The sequence below is a fragment of the Gadus morhua genome, chromosome 4, assembly GCF_902167405.1.
Source record: "Gadus morhua chromosome 4, gadMor3.0, whole genome shotgun sequence".
NCBI lineage: Eukaryota > Metazoa > Chordata > Actinopteri > Gadiformes > Gadidae > Gadus > Gadus morhua.
Window position 1 is genome coordinate 5894483 of NC_044051.1, and position 17500 is coordinate 5911982.

The 17500-nt window shown below is 51.3% G+C and overlaps 2 protein-coding genes and 1 long non-coding RNA gene across 4 annotated transcripts in view; 1 reads left to right on the forward strand and 2 right to left on the reverse strand.

Moving 5' to 3' along the window:
- ccdc3a (coiled-coil domain containing 3a) overlaps positions 1 to 1367 on the forward strand; it is a 9191-nt gene extending 7824 nt beyond the window's left edge. For both annotated transcript variants that reach the window (XM_030355331.1, XM_030355332.1), the window contains 2 exons: positions 829 to 1200; positions 1315 to 1367. In XM_030355331.1, the coding sequence (XP_030211191.1) occupies positions 829 to 1143 (315 nt within the window). In that variant the 3' untranslated portion in view covers positions 1144 to 1200; positions 1315 to 1367. The remainder of the gene's footprint in view (positions 1 to 828; positions 1201 to 1314) is intronic.
- Positions 1368 to 8283: 6916 nt separating this feature from the next.
- On the reverse strand, positions 8284 to 11145 carry LOC115542874 (uncharacterized). Its single transcript, XR_003976623.1, has 2 exons — positions 11116 to 11145; positions 8284 to 11004 (listed from the first exon to the last, which is right to left on the reverse strand). It is a non-coding gene; the product is annotated as an uncharacterized LOC115542874 (long non-coding RNA).
- A 179-nt stretch (positions 11146 to 11324) lies between these two features.
- The window catches only part of camk1da (calcium/calmodulin-dependent protein kinase 1Da), a gene marked incomplete in the record, with an annotated part of 16861 nt that continues 10685 nt past the window's right edge, over positions 11325 to 17500 (reverse strand). The window contains 5 exon segments of the mRNA XM_030355326.1: positions 11325 to 11564; positions 12245 to 12479; positions 13024 to 13111; positions 13413 to 13491; positions 14851 to 14963. Coding sequence (XP_030211186.1) covers positions 11461 to 11564; positions 12245 to 12479; positions 13024 to 13111; positions 13413 to 13491; positions 14851 to 14963 — 619 coding nt within the window.

Here is a 17500-nt window from a genome sequence, read left to right on the forward strand (position 1 = left end):
ACGCAGACAGGGTTCAGTGGCACTATTATGAACTCACCCTGAATGACCTCCGCACCAGGCTCCACACACACCTGGAAAACTTTTTGGGGGGGGTCTCTTCAGGGGCCCCAGGGGCCTATTTTACCTCGCCAGGTCAGAGGGGGCCCACACAAGGGGCCTTAGAAAGACCCGACCGATTCCACACACACATGGAAACAGTGTGTGGGTGTGTTTCGCATGTGATGCTGCTCACGTTGTAAAATGTAACCGAAAAATATCCCTGAACCCAAAGTAAATCTCTCCTTCCCTCTTCTCTTTCCTCTCCCTCTTTCTCCTACCTTCTCCCTCACCCTCCTCCCTCTCTCCTTCTCCGCTTTTTACCCCCCCTCCTCCCTCTCCCCCCTCTTCTTCCTCCCTCACTCCTCCCCCCCTCTCCTCTCTCTCCCACCTCTCTCCTCCTTTCCCTCCCCCCCTCTTACCCTCCTCCCCCTCTCCTTCCCTCCCCCCTCTCTCCTCCTTTCCCTCCCCCCTCTCCTCCTCCCCTCCCTCCTCCCCTCCCTCCCCCTCCCTCCTCCTCCTTCCCCTTCCCCCCCGCCCCTCTCCTCCCCCCCTCTCCCTCCCTCTCCCCGCCCCCCTCCTCCCCCTCTCCCCGCCCCCCTCCTCCTCCTCTCCCTCCCCCCCTCTCCTCCTCTCCTCTCCCCTCCCCCCCTCTCCTCTCCTCCTCTCCTCTCCCCCTCTCCTCTCCCCTCCCCCTCTCCTCTCCCCTCCCCCCCTCTCCTCTCCCCTCCCCCCCTCTCCCTCCCCCCCTCTCCTCTCCCCTCCCTCCCTCTCCCCCCCCCCCCCCCCCAGCTGCTGTGCTCCTCGGTGCAGGAGGCCCTGTTGGAGGAGGAGGAGCGCGGCAGGAAGCTGCGGGAGCGGCTGGCGGCGGCGGAGCGGCGGAACCGCCAGCTGAAGGGCCGCGTGCGGAAGGCCAAGCGCTCGCTGCGGACCGCCCGGCTGGAGGCGCGGCGCTCCCAGCAGGAGAACCAGGAGCTGCTGGCCCGGGTGGGGAGGGAGGGGCGGCGGGCGGGGCACCACCTCAACGCCATCGCCCCCCAGGGGGAGGAGCCAGCGCCGCCGAGCGGGCGCAAGGGCGGAGCCATGAGACGGAGAACGCCGCTGTAGCGTGGATAGGCGCGCACATACGTACACACACACGCACTCGCACGCACATACACACACACACACACGCGTACTCGCACGAACGCACACACGTGCATACACACACACGGACTCACACATACGCACGCACGCACATACATACAGACGCACTCGCACGTACGCACACACGTACATACACGCGCACTCACACGTACGCACACACATACAAACACACACACGCACTCGCATACACGCATGCACATGCATACACACACAGACATACACACACATACGGACGCAAGCATACACACGCATGCATACAAAAGCACACACACAAATGCACACAAGCATAAACACACACACGCACACACACGTTCATATGCATACACACACACACAGACAAACACACACACACAGACAAACGCACACACACACAGACAAACACACACACACAGACAAACGCACACACATACACACACACACACACATATACACGTATACATACACAGACACACACACCTTGTACTCTAGTCTTTCCTCGTCACGCGACCTGTGGAACACCCTGGGTCGGTCCGCTGTTGCCATTGGTCGGCGGGAGACTGCTGGGCGGTCTCTCTCATGTGTTTCAACAAATGAGAAGCAGCGAAACGTTTCCAAGCTCACACCTGCACAAACGCTCACCCTTCAGTGTATTTCACCTTGTAGATACTGTAGATAAAGACACTGGTGCACCCCTAGGACAGGCCCATTCACTATCCATCTGGTCCACATGTGTTGACGCCACAATGTTGGATTACTGAAGTCCATAGGCCTACGGTATGATGCATGGGTCTGATATTATTCCATTAAACGCCTGCCTTGTAGCCATATGGCAGGCTCATGACTGCGGCTATCGTACACATGGGCACCTGCTATTAAACATCAAAAAGATTTCGGGGGCCCGAAAGGACGACACGATTCATCCTCATTCCGGATTGGCCGAGAGAAGGGACGTCATGATTGGCTCGTTGCCAAGCGCCGTTTGGGATTATTCGTCTGCTTTGATGATTTTAATTCTCCTATTCAGTTCTGGACAAAATATTACAGGAATAAAGATATACGGCTTATATCCATCATGTGTTATTTTGTACTTTTAGGAATTAGAAACCATTCGGCATGATCCTTGTTTAATGCTGATGTTTAATGATCAGTGATTTCATGGAGAGGGAATCTATGAAAGGGTGAGAATGAATCCACGTGATAGAGAAGAAGAGGGTCTTTGACTGGGAGGGTTGGTGCATTGTGGGTAAAATAAACACCAAAAACAATTAGGTCAATTAAGAAGAGACAGAAAGTACATATTTTCAAAGAAAAGGTCACAGTTGACTGAGAATAGATTGCGAGGGTCTGAATGGAACAGTTCGATATAAATATGTTTAAATTAAGAGGGATACAGTTTTAAGTTAAGCTGCGGTTTAATGTACTAATGCTACTCTTAAGCCCTACAATCTGTCCATCTGTCTGTCACTCTGCTGCTGTCTGGACAGCCGTCTCATCTCACGTCTGTCCATCCCTCGCCTCATGTGTGTGTGTGTGTGTCTCTCTCCCTCTCTCTCTGTCTCTCTCTCTCCCTCTGTCTCTCTCTCTCTCCCCTCTCTCTCTCTCTCTGTATGTGTTACCTATGTGTCTCGCTCACTGTCTCTCTGGCTCGCTCGCCCTCCTCTATATCCTTTACTGTTTGAACCTCTGGACTATCATCCCCCATCTGCTCCACCGAGTGCAGGACAATAAATATCTGGAGATGACACACACGCACACACACACACATACACACACACAAATATACACATACACACACACGCAATAACACATGTACACACAACTAGACGCACACACTCACAATCAGACAGACACACACCACACACACATACGCAACAACACAACCACACACACATACACAATCACACACACATCAACATCTCAGGTATAGACACCCCCAACATAGAAGTTATTGCAAAGAACAAACACAGACACACACACATACACACACACACTTTCCCTCTCCAGCGTCGAGTGGATCCGGGGGCTTCAGGCAGAATGGAATGAGGGTCTCTGGCCACGGAGACGAGCTCAAACAGCAGGACGTCTCCAGACATTCCTGCTACCCCCCCCCCCCCCCCACACACACACACACACACACACAGGCACACACACAAAGGCACAGACACATACACAAACAGGCACTCACACACAGACACACAGGCACGCACACACATACAGGCACAAACACACACACATAAAAAGGCACAGAGAGACACACACAAACACACACAAACAGGAACGCACACACAAACAGGAACGCACACACAGGCACACACAAACAGGCACAGACACACATACACACACATACACACTTGCATGCCAGAGGGAGACTGAGTGTGTGTGTGCGTGAAAGGTCTAAAGGTTTGCGATTGGATGTCTGGTTTTCAAGGTCACAAGATGAGAAAACCAATGATCTGTGCCGACCAGAGTGAAAGACCAAAAGATGGGAAGGAGAAGAGAGACAGTGTATCAAAGAGAGAGTGGGAGACAGTGTGGAAATAAGAGAGAGGGAAAGAGACAGTGTGTCAAAGATAGAGAGGGAGAGAGAGTGTGTCGAAGAGAGTGGGAGAGGGACAGTTTGTCAAATAGAGAGAGGGAGAGAGACTGTGTCAAATAGAGAGTGGGAGTGAGACAGTATGTCGAAGAGAGAGAGGGAGAAAGACAGTGTGTCAAATAGAGAGAGGGAGAGAGACTGTCAGAGAGAGTGAGAGAGCGACGGAGAGAGAGAGAGACAGTGTGTCAAAGAGAAAGGGAGAGAGATAGTGTGTCAAAGACAGACGGAGAGAAACAGTGTTTCAAAGAGAGCGAAAGGGACATTTTGTCAAAAGGAGTGAGATAGACAGTGTGTCGAAGAGAGGGCGAAAGACCGCGACCTAGAAAGAGGAAGAGAGAGAGTGTCTGAGAGACCGTGTCATCTTTTGATCAGGGGTACAAGAACAGGCCATTCAATCCAAACATCGTCGAACATTCCAAGCTGCTTTATATTACGTTGTATGCATCCTTCCCTAGCAACCCGTGTTTATCATCGCTACGGCCAGTGACTAAAGCCCAGATGATGCGATTAAGGAGCATGCTGTATCGACTAGCATCCCTTCCTGCCTTGTTTGGAAAAATGTTTGTTCTTCCAGACGGACATTTTGCAGAAGATGGTTTCCACGCGGGCGTCACGCCTCGAGCGGCCCGATGGAAAGGTTTCGCAGGTTGACGAGGAAATAACAAGAAGTATTTAACAAACAACTGGAACAGAGTGAGGCGATCGAGAGGGTCAAGGGAAGTGGACCAGACTGAGCCGTAAACTTTAATTTGGATTTAGTCGGCGTTGAGGCAGAGAGCGCGCTCAGCCAGAGGGTGACCTTTGACCTCGCTGATAGGCCTGTAAACGGGCCTGTCTGGGTTAAAGACGTAGTAAACTCGCACTTTGCCGGGACAACTTTGGTGTTGGGTTTTTACTGGCCTCGTGAAAACCCGTCTAGATCATCGCACGCAAACTCAGACTAAACAATCCCCTACTGGTGGCGTGGAGGTAGTAATGAGATCATGTTTTAAAAAGCCAGGTCCATGCGTCTCTGATGGCCTGAGGCTGAGGGCACTGATCCCATCACTGCTAGAAGTATTTTTGTGAAGTCATTGTCAGCAGAACAAGAATAGATTGAATGAGGTCAATAACAAAGATTCGAATCAAACTAGAAATACTTATAAACTGATGGGAACGTTCATGAGCAATCCTCTCTCCCTCGCTTTACCTCGCTCTCCCTCTCTGACTCGCTTTAATTCTCTCTCTCTCTCTGACTCACTCTATCTCTCTCTCAATCCCTTGCTTTACCTATCTCTGACTCGCTCTACCTAGCTCCCTCTCCCTCTCTCGCTCTGACTCACTCTCTCTCTCTTGCTCTGACTCACTCTCTCTCTCCCTCTCTCGCTCTGACTCACTTTACCTCTCTCTCTCTCTCTCTCTCTCTCCTCAAAAAGCATCTGTAGCAGAGAGCTCAGGGTTACTTATTGTCGGGGCTGACGGATCCAGATGTTTGGCCTCCTGGGCCAAGTCCACACATCTGTGCCGAGCGTCTGGGGCCATGTGGGCAGCGGCTGTCAGTGTCTCCGCTCCGTGCGTCCGTTCTGCCTCCTCCGGCCCACAGCGCTGGCTCTGTTTCCCCACAGACCAGAGGGGAGGAGGGCTCCGAGATCAGGCCCAGGGGCCACCCGCGTGAGGGGGGCTCTGAGCGGGAGACCTGCTCAGTGGGGGTGGGGGGGGGGTCACAAGATAAGAATACCAATGATCCATACCGAAAGATGGGAAGGAGAGGAGAGACTGTGTGTCAAAGAGAGAGAGGGAGAGAGACAGTGTGTGAAAGAGAGAGATGGGAGAACGAGGGAGAGAGACAGTGTGTCAAAGAGAGAGGGGGAGAGAGGGAGAGAGGCTGTGTGTCAAAGAGAGAGAGGGAGAGAGACAGTATCAAAGAGAGAGGGAGAGAGACAGTGTGTCAGAGAGAGAGGGGGAGAGAGGGAGAGAGGCTGTGTGTCAAAGAGAGAGAGGGAGAGAGACAGTATCAAAGAGAGGGAGAGAGACAGTGTGTCAGAGAGAGAGGGAGAGACAGTGTGTCAAAGAGAGAGGGAGAGAGATGGAGAGAGAGAGTTTGTCAGAGAGAGAGAGAGATGGAGAGAACGAGGGAGAGAGACAGTGTGTCAAAGAAAGAGTGAGAGAGAGACGGAGAGTCAGGGAGAGAGACAGTGTGTCATAGAGAGGGAGAGAGACAGTGTGTCAAAAAGAGGGAGAGAGAGATGGAGAGAATGAGGGAGACAGTGTGTCAAAGAGGGGGAGAGAGAGGGAGAGAGACAGTGTGTCAAAGAGAGAGGGAGAGAGAGAGGGAGAGAGACAGTGTGTCAAAGAGAGGGAGAGAGAGGGAGAGAGACAGTGTGTCAAAGAGAGAGGGAGAGAGAAAGGGGCAGAGACAGTGTGTGAAAGAGAGAGGGAGAGAGAGATTGAAAGAACGAGGGAGAGACAGTGTGTCAAGAAAGAGTGAGAGAGAGACGGAGAGAGTGAGGGAGAGTCAGTGTCTCAAAGAGAGAGTGAGAGAGACAGTGTGTCAAAGAGTAAGAGGGAGAGAGACAGTGTGTCAAAGGAGACAGTGTCAAGGAGAGAGGGTGTGAGATAGTGTGACAAAGAGAGAGAGAGTGAGAGAGACAGAGAGAGAGACCGAGACAGATGTCACTAGTGTGATGGGAGCTGTGTGTGGGAGACCTTCTCAGTGTATAACCACAGAAGGCTGGGACCCAGTTGGTCTTACTGGGAGAAGATGTGTTGGCTTCGACTTATGGGAGAGGCTCTTGGAAATAACAAAATGGATTAGAAGCAGTCAAGGAAAAGAAATCTCATTCATTTCTATGAAAGAAAAGACGAAGATGCATTCAGTGGACGGAATTCAAAAGTTGATGTTTTCCATGATGATGACTAAGAGGATAAAACGAAATAACATCCTGTTCTTCTCGATATTAACTAGTTCAAGGTGTTTGGCCGGTATTTAGGAGGGCTGGATAAACATAAAACATACAGTCAACTACAACATAAATACAGGTGCACACATACACGACACACACACACACACGCGCACGCAGACACACACACACACACCAGGAATCATCATCATTTGGGATTTATTTCAGGAAAGAAAAAAAAAGGAAACACATAATTTGCCTTGACCCATGTCGTTATGGTAACTGATATCAGCAACATGATTGTCGAAGGCATCGGATATACAAGCCCCGTGAAATTCTTCGTCATCGTCATCAGCATCATCATCACAGCACAGTGAGAAACGTCATCGGTATACAAAAGAAATCTGGAGATTATGGCGTTTGCATGCAAGAAAATGTCGGAGCCCGACCTGCTATTGGTCGGGGGGGGGGGGGGGGGGGATTCCCATGGCTATACTTAATGTGCCGATTGGTCAACTTCCTTCGACCAACCAATCGTATGCCTGACCTACCTAGCGTAATCCGGTGATAATTAGCTAATAACGTAAAAATCAAATTTCTAAGAACATCAGGTTTTACACACAGACAAGGTAACGAGCACTGGCATCGGGAAAATAAACGGCGACCGTCGTCTCGGTGTCAGGCTCGGTCTACGTGGTGACCGACCGATGTTAAGATTACACCGGTCGGTAGCCACGGTAACAATTCAGTTCACAAAGTTCATGTTTTTCTGACGTTTAAGGCGTAGACAGGGCAGGCCCTCCGGAGCCGTTATGGCAGCCAAGCCGACATTTCTTAGGTTTATTGGGGGGGGGGGAGACCACAGGGACAGGAAGTAGACACGTTGGGACAGGAAGTAGACACATCTGGCCAGGAAACACATGAAGAAGAAGTGTTTCCATATGGCCGTCACACCAACACAGATACAAACAACACTACAAGGGAATATAAGGTTGTACAAAACCAATCCAACCTCATTTTGAGGCTGAACTTTTGATGCTTGTCCTTTAGTGTGTTTAATAAAGAAAAATTCTAAACATGCTTGTATTTTTTTGGGCTAATGCAACTCTGCTGGTCAGTGATATGCGTGTGGTTTGCGTACTTTAGAGCATATTTCCCTCTGCTTAATGCTAGCTTCGGGGAGTTTGTGTCGTTGTGGCTAGATGTTCTTTTTTACACACAGAAGACAAAACGCACCTGAGTTCAGGTAAACCACACATTTTCAAAGACCTTGACTTGACATGACGTCACAGATGATGATTACCTTATTGTGTATCAAAGTTCGGGTTTACATGAAATCATCGTTGCAGTGGAGAGTACAGCTTTAATAGTTTTTCTTTTTTTTTTTACATCAAACATTTCATAGAGAATACAATCAACACCCACCCACTCTTCATCACTCACTCACCCGCCCAGCGCTCTTCATCACTTCATCACTCACACACACACACACACACACACACACACATGCGTGAATAGCAGGACATTCATAAAGAGTACCTGGACAGTCATGAATCCTATTCACAAAGTCTATTTACAACAGCTCTTTCCATGGTAAGACTCATTTGAAAAAGAAGAAAACCCAAACAATAAACAATTTTTTCATTTTTCTTTAAAGGAAGGTAACGTAGAAAACTGAAGTGAAACGTAGATCAGATGGAAAGTCAATCGTTGCTGCCTAGAAGGTGAAGGACTTCTTGATGTCCTGATAGTTGACCCTGATGCCTTGACCTTGACCTCACCACTACCTGCCCCACACACAGACACACGCACCCACTTAGACACAGACACACGCACACACACACACACGGACGCATGCACTTAACACACACACACACACACACCCTCACAGACACATGCAAACACACACACACACACGCACAAACATTCAGACACACACACACCCTCGCACACACACATACATGCACTTGCACACGCCCACACATGCACACCTGCGTCAGAGGCATGCTTGCCACTTCCAAGCAGTTGACATCTGATTTAAAACCGTGAGTTCAAAATGTTGGGGGCTATTTGAAGGGGGACACTAGCCAAATAGAGGGGGGGTTGGACAGCACTACGATCAGGGCGGACACAAATATTAGCTTACTGTCGGGATTAGTCGACAGCTAGTCGTCAGCCCTTTTGAAAGAATGTATTCTGTTTCCTTCCATCGCTAACATCCCACCGCACAACACAGAGTTTACCAGTGCCATCTGTAAACGTCGACGCAACATTTCATCTCCAGTTCCGCCTGTCATTCTACCCACAAAGCGCTGGGATTTGGCTTAGAATCACGATAAAGGGGTTAGCGAAGAGAAGGGTTTGCATCCGATATGTCCGAGCGACAAGATGCCTCCGACACCTCGGCGAGATCTGACATCATCCAAAACTAAAGATCAGCTTCCTCCTCCGTTTGAGCCGAGAAAAAGCAAAACCGATCCAACCGAAACACAAAATAATTCCGAACTTCGGTAAAAGTTCGGAATAGAGTCACTCAGGTTCCCAAAACCGTTTTTCGTCTCGTACTGCGATGCTCAAACTCCCAGCCCCCAAAGAACAAGAAAATTCACACAAAAACACCACAAACAAACCCAAATCACAGTCACAGGAAAAACAAGGAACAAGTTAGCGAGCTTAAACACAGTGCTGCTGCATAAATCCCTGAGCGCTTCTGAACCCGGCGCAGTGTTGTACACAATGGACGACACAGTATGGCGACCGCATGCAAGTGGTCCGACTTTACCCGGCTGCATTCGGACCGGGATTATAGTAGTCGGTCTTTACAGTGACAACGAAGACACAGACATCATAACAAGAGAATATTGTGTTCCACAAAACCCCCCTTAATGATGAGGCCGCATTTCTTGATGCAATTTCTTTTTCGGCCCCCCCCGAAAAATACTGAACATGCTTCTGGTTCGTTTTCAAACGTCCGTCTCGACAGCCGGAAAGGATTTTATCGCATGTCGTAACATTTCTAAGAACTTTTTTTTTTAACACAAAAAATTCCAGAAACTAACACGTGAGATCAGGTCATCTGAAAGCATGTGTTTCTTCTTTCGAGAACTGGAGCGACACGGCAACACAAGGAGAATGGCTTTAGCGGTACAGACATGGCTTTTACTTTGTACAGGAACAGGGATGGGCAGCAGGCACTAAACTCGTTCGGACTTGAAGCCCCAAGCGGTGGTTGATCAGTGGGATCAGTTTCTTCCGTCGGTCGTCGTAGTTCGACCTGGACAGCCGATTCTGGCATGAGCCGTCCGTGAACCACTGGTTTATAGCTCTACCTGCCAGAAACCACTATCCTATCTTTATGCCTTACATCTGCTGCATATATAACCATCTTCTGTGAATCTTAAAGGGTGAGATTGTTATACGAGTTGAACAAAGTAAGAATAAACTATTTTTTCGGACACTTCCGACAACTCTCTTGCACCCCTTGTGGCCCGTGTGGGGTTTGCAATCTTATTGGTTTTACAATTCCTTCTCTGCGTCTGATTCTACAAAGGTCAGAACGACGGACACAATCGACGTCCTACGCGAGGACGCATCATCGTCATCATCATCATCATCATCATCATCATCATCATCATCATCATCATCATCATCATCATCATCAGCCTGTGCAAAGTAGATAATGAGCTGAGGGTCACATCATTCAGTCATGTGGTACCTTCGAAAAGCACTTATTCAAGCACAGACGAACATCCGAAGAGAGCAAAGCCCCGTCACCACACGTACGAACAAATGTCCCTTTTTTTCACACACAATTTACTAACGATAATAATAATAAAAAAATCCTAACGTTCCAGTTACCGTCTGTCCGACAGACGTCAGGGAGTAAAGCTAAATTAAGTGATGCAGAGAAGACGTCGAGCTGGGTGGCAACGGTGGAGAGACAGGAAGTGCGGCCACCGGAAGTCAACCAATCACCACCGAAGGGGAAGGGGAGCGGGACACGCCCCTTTTCACTAGCCAATCACAGCTGGCCGAACACGATGGATGTCCTTAGCGATTGGGTGGCCGGGCTAGTTCTGCTGACTCGGGTCGGGGGGGGGAGGGTCCAGTGGAGGAAATGGGCGTGGTCAGGGGTCAGGGGTCAGTCAGTAGAACCGTCGGTGGGTTCTGAGTCCTCGGCCCTCCTCTGGGGCCGGGCGGGGGGGCAGCTGGGGGGGAGGGGATGGTGCGCCTTGGGGGGAGGAAGAGGAGTCGGAGGCAAAGGAGCCGTCCCTTTGTATCATCATCATCATCATCATCATCATCATCATCATCATCATCATCATCACCGTCGTTATCTCTCTCGGTGACCCCCTCTCTCTCTCTCTCTCTCTGCCTCGCTTTACCTCTCTCTCTCTCTGTCTACCTCTCTCTCTCTCTGACTTGACTCGCTTTACCTCTCTCTCTCTGTCTACCTCTCTCTCCCTCTCTCTGTCTGTCTACCTCTCTCTCTCTCTCTCTCTCTCTCTCTCTCTCTCTCTCTCTCTCTCTCTCTCTCTCTGTCTCTCTCTCTCTCTCTCTCTCTCTCTCTCTCTCTCTCTCTCTCTCTCTCTCTCTCTCTCTCTCTCTCTCTCTGTCTCTCTCTCTCTCTCTCTCTCTCTCTCTCTCTCTCTCTCTCTCTCTCTCTCTCTCTCTCTCTCTCTCTCTCTCTCTCTCTCTCTCTCTCTCTCTCTCTCTCTCTCTCTCTCTCTCTCTCTCTCTCTCTCTCTGCCTCGCTTTACCTCCCTCTCTCTCTCTCGCCCCTCACAGCGCGGTGGCCTCCCAGCTGGTCCCCCGCGGGATCTGGCGTCACTTGGTCTCCGTGGCGACCGGGGGCGGGGCCACAGAGGCGATGGGGGGCGTGGCCGCGGAGGCCAGGCTGCAGGGCGTGGCCGGGGCAGGAACAGACACACCTGGAGGGTGGAGAACAACACATGTTAACCTGGGATTAACCCTTCTCTACTCCTTTAAGTGTCCATGTGTGCTGTGTGTTGCAAACATGTGTTCTCTACCCTTTAACTGTCCGCGTGTGATGTGTGTTTTTAACATGTGTTCTCTGCCCTTTAACTGTCCATGTGTGATGTGCGTTGTGAACATGTGTTCTCTACCCTCCAAGTGTCCATGTGTTGTAAACGTGTTCTCGTTTTCCTCTAATTGTGCTGCGTGTTGTCAGCTTGTGCTGCGTGTTGCAAGCGTGTTCTTATGTTGTAGGCGTTTTTGCATGTTGTAAGTGTGTTCTCGGGTTGTAAGCGTGTTCTCATGATATAAGCGTGTTCTCGGGTTGAAAGTGCGTCCTGCGTGTTGCAAGCGTGTTCTCGTGTTGTAAGCGTGTGCTGCGTGATGTAAGCATGTTCTCGGGTTGTAAGCGTGTCCTGCGTGTTGTAAGCGTGTTATCGTGTTGTAAGCATGTTCTCGTGTTGTAAGCGTGTTCTCGTGTTGTAAGCGTGTGCTGCGTGTTGTAAGCGTGTTGTAAGCGTGTTCTCGCTTTGTAAGCGTATCCTGCGCGTTGTAAGCGTGTTGTAAGCGTGTGCTGCTGTTGTAAGCGTGTTGTAAGCGTGTTCTCGTGTTGTAAGCGTGTTCTCGTGTTCCTCACAGTCCTGGCGGCCGGCGGGATGGCCCCCGTCCGCTGGGGAGGAGCTCTTGGCGGGGAGGGCGGGCGTGGTCAGGGCGGTCTGGCCCAGGGGGGCCGCCGGGTCGGGCCCCGGGGGGGCCGGCACCGCGGGGGCCTTGGGGGCCTGGTTCCTCTGCCGGCCCCCCCCACCGTCCATGCTGCTGCCCAGCTGCAGCCTCCTCATGTGGCGCACCACCGCCGTGGCATTGAACGCTTGCTGGAGGGGGGAGGGAGGGTGGGGGGGAGAGGGGGGGAGGGAGGGAGGGAGGGGGGGGGAGAGAGGGAGGGAGGGAGGGAGGGAGGGGGAGGGAGAGGGAGGGAGGAGGGATGGAGGGAGAGGGAGGGAGGGAGCAAGAGAGAGGGAGGGGGGGAGGGATGGAGAGAGGGAGGAAGAGGGGTGGGGGGGAGAGGGAGGTAGGGATAGAGAGGGAAGGAGGGAGGGAGAGATGGAGAGGGAGAGGGAGGAAGGGAGGGAGAATGGGGGGAGAGAGAGATGGAGAGGGGGAGGGACAAGACAAACAGAAAGATGAGTTCAAGTGAGTTAGAGAACGAAGAGAGAGAGAGAGCTGAGGTCGGCCGTGTCTCTGAGTCTACAGGCCTGGTCACAGCCGCGGCCAGCAGAGGAGACGTGTGCAAAGGGTTTAAAGTGTGTAAAGTCTGTTAAGGGTTCAAGTTTGTTAAGTGTGTTAAGGGTTTAAAGTTTGTAAAGTGTTTAAAGTGTGTGGGGGTTTAAAGTGTGCGAGTGTATAAAGCGCTGTTACCCTCCACTTGCTCTTGGCGAAGTTCTTCTTGATCTGCCGGCTGACCGACTCGTGGATGTTCTTCGAGAGCGCAGTGTCCCCCGCGATCCTGGAGCGCGCACACACACACACACACACACACACACACACACACACACACACACACACACACACACACACACACACACACACACACACACACACACACACACACACACACACACACACACACACACACACACAAACAGGAACAATCATTGCATCAATACATCTGCATTTACGTTAGTGATGAAGGAGACCTATTATGTGTGGTGTTATATTATCTTGGTGTGTGTGTGTCTGTGTACGTGCGTCTGTGTGTGTGTGTGTGTGTGTGTGTGTGTGTGTGTGTGTGTGTGTGTGTCCTGTACCAGGGGTGTCTCAGGGCCTGTTCGCAGGTGAACCGCAGCGTGGGCTCCTTCTCCATAAGGCTGCTGATGAAGTCCTTAGCTGGGGGGACGAGAACACAAGAGGACCACGATATGACCCCCGCACACACATGCAAGCACACGTTTACACACACACGCACATACACACATACACGCGCCCTTTACACACACACTCGCAGTCACACGCACATAGACACACACACACGCCCACATATATGCACAGACAAACAGACACAAACACACACACCATTGCACACACACATATGCATGCCCACGCACATACACACACACACGCATGGCGTTCAATCCCCGGTCAGGGATTCAAACCCGCGCCCTGTGCAGCCTGCCGAAGGGGCCCAGGGCCCTCCATGCTGAGGATCTGTTTACTCAGCACCTCGTAACACAGACACTAGACAGCTTCAACCACATGCTCAGTAGATCATATCAAGTCTGCAACACACACACACCCCCACCCCCACACACACACACACACACAGACTGACAGACTCACTGTCAGTGAGTGAGTCCAATGTTTGTAACAAATTCAGCATTGCCACGCGATACAAGCGTGACTTCCTGTTTATTTAATGAGCGCATGTGTCTTTGGTTTACAGGCAAGCACAATCCAACCGAAGGAGAGGAATGAATCCTAACTGTTTAGGACGCCGCCGTGTGCTGGGATCGCTATGGAAACCCGTCAGCCTATGAGGGTGATTCACTGGAGAGGGCTGCTCTGGGGAGACGTGGTGCGTAGCAGTGGTGGTGCGTGGTGCCCCCAAACATTCCCAGTACACACACACACACACACACACACACACACACACACACACACACACACACACACACACACTCCAGAGACACACACAAATACCAAAGAATTAACACCGACAGCTACCAAAAGCGAAATAACACTCTTGCCCGCACACTAAAAACACACACGTACACAGAGTCAGACACACACAGACACAAAAAGAAACACACACAAAACACACACATGCACGCACGTACACAAACAACCAACACACACACACACATACAACCAACAGACACAGTATAACAAAGTCAAACATACAAATACACCCACTTAACACTCTCTCTAGTGGGTCCACACACACACACACACACAGACACACACACACACACACACACACACACACACACACACACACACACACACACACACACACACACACACACACACACACACACACACACACACACACACACACACATTCCAGGCAGATGAGGTCAGTTCTAGTGGTTTAAGGTGTTGTAGTGTTAGTGTGGGTTCCATGTGTGCCACATAGACAGTAACTATAGAAACAGGATCCCCCCCCACCCTCCACACACACACACACACACACACACACACACACACACACACACACACACACACACACACACACACACACACACACACCTGAGTCGGAGATGTCGTCCCAGTACGGTGCGTCAAACTCGTAGTCGGCCTTCAGGATCTGCTCAAACAGCTTGGAGTCGTTCTCGTCGTAGAACGGAGGGTAGCCGCACAGCCTGGAACCAGAGGGACAGACAGTGAGAACCCAACAGAACACAGAGGGAGAACCCACAGAGAACCAGAGGGACAGACAGTGAGAACCCAACAGAACACAGAGGGAGAACCCACAGAGAACCAGAGGGACAGACAGTGAGAACCCAACAGAACACAGAGGGAGAACCCACAGAGAACCAGAGGGACAGACAGTGAGAACCCAACAGAACACAGAGGGAGAACCCACAGAGAACCAGAGGGACAGACAGTGAGAACCCAACAGAACACAGAGGGAGAACCCACAGAGAACCAGAGGGACAGACAGTGAGAACCCAACAGAACACAGAGGGATACCCACAGAGAAGCAAGCAGGACAGGCCGTGAGAGCCCAACAGAACACAGAGGGAGAACCCACAGAGAACCAGAGGGACAGACAGTGAGAACCCAACAGAACACAGAGGGATACCCACAGAGAAGCAAGCAGGACAGGCCGTGAGAACCCAGCATAACCCAGCAGAATAATCAGTGGTGTGCGGATCAGACCCGAGCAGAACCATAAACAGTGAGAATAGCGATTATGGAATGTAAAAAGCCCTCTGATTGTCTTAGGCTATAGCCAATGAGGCGCAGTGAATCAGCAGCGTTGAGTAGAGAGTAGAGTTAGGTAAGATACCAAAATTTGGTCAAAATATGATTTAGGCAATCATGCTATGAGGCTAAAGATATTCATCTTGTTCTGATATAATATTTGGACCAGATTAAACTGTAGTAAAGACATTCGAGTATGTAGACCACTGCAGCTCACTGTTCGACGATCCGACAACCAGATCACTAGTTAAAGAACGAACCAGGACCAACGCGCCTCATTCACAATGGAAGGGAAAAGTTTATTCTCTAACCAGACACAGAGGTGAGCAGGAAGTTAAGAGTTAAGCGTTCGCGTCGTGGCTACGTGACGCAGGCCGCGCTGGAAGCCAGCAGAGCCTCACTCCACCGTGCCAACCAAACCGCCTTCAACCTCATTTGCCACTAATTGGGCCTATCTGAAGCTGCCAAACTGTGAGCTACCCAGAATGCATTACCTGCCATTAACATAATAACTCATTAAAATGCCTTTCTCCATCAGTACACAGGAGGGGGAAAACAAGGTACGCAGGTGCCCACGTGCAAGCACACACACACACACACACACACACACACACACACACGCGCGTGCGCACACACACACACACACACACACACACACACACACACACACACACACACACACACACACACATACACACACACACTAGGAACGCCTGGGAGCATTGTGTGCCTGCTGTCACGGCGAAAGACTCGTAACCTCCACCTCCACACACCATAACACACACGCACAGAAACACACACTCGCTCTAACACGCTCGCACAGAATCACACACACAGAAACACACACACACACACACACTAAAACACAAACGGAAACCCATACGCACAGAAACACACATACACACGGACACGCACGCACGCAAACACACACACGCACGCACGGAAACACACACGTGCACAGAGTTAATCATGGCTGATTAACGGATGTGATCTTTACACCTGAGGAGAGACCCGGCCAGGCATGACCAGCCGATGCCCGCTCAGGTGTAGGATCATGTTGTTCTGCTAACGAGGTCTAAATCCCCCGCCGCTAATTGCGCTAATCGTCAACGGAGCGCAGCCAGCTCCGCGGCGCGCAGAGACACGCTCGGGGCAGGGGGGGGGGGTTCCAGCTCTCTGATCATGTTCCCCTGATCGCCGACACAGCCTCACACAGGCCTGACGACGACTGAGAAACATAGATGTGTTCTTTAGGTCCGACTGGAACCCGTTCACGCCGGTTCAACCCAGCCGGCGTTGGAAACACAAACAAGGAGATGAACACGGAGGAAGGATGGAGAGACAGGTGGAGGCGGACGTGTGTGTACGGCCCCCCCCGGGGGGGGGGGGGGGGGGGGGGGGGGGGGGGGGGGGGGGGGGGGGGGGGAGGGGGGAAGGGGGGGAAAGAGAGAGAGGGAAACTGGAACAAAAGGTTGGTAGAGGGCGAGCGAGTGGCTGGACCGCTGTCCAGCACGCAACCGATTAAGGGCCAAGAACAGCAGACAACGACGAGGTCGAGAGAGAGACCATGGGAGAGAAGGAGAGAGAGGGAGAGAGACCACGGGAGAGAAGGAGAGAGAGCATGAGAGAAAAGGAGGGAGATTAAGAGGGAGAGAGAGGGAGTAAGAGAGAGAGAGAGAGAGAGAGAGAGAGACAGACAGACAGACAGACAGGGACAGAGGGAGAGAGAGAGAGAGAGTGCGTGAGAGTGTGAGACAAAGACAGAGACGGAGGGACAAAAGAAGAGAGAGAGAGAGAGAGAGGGAGAGAGAGAGAGAGAGAGAGAGAGGGCCACACAACGACAACAATCGAGAGGGAGAGAGCGAGGCTGTCCCAGCATCAGGGGGGGCTGGACGGACAGGATAGTCACGACCGCTTACATAAGACGTGTGTGTGTTTGTCTTGCATCCGATTACCCCGTCCCTGACCCCTC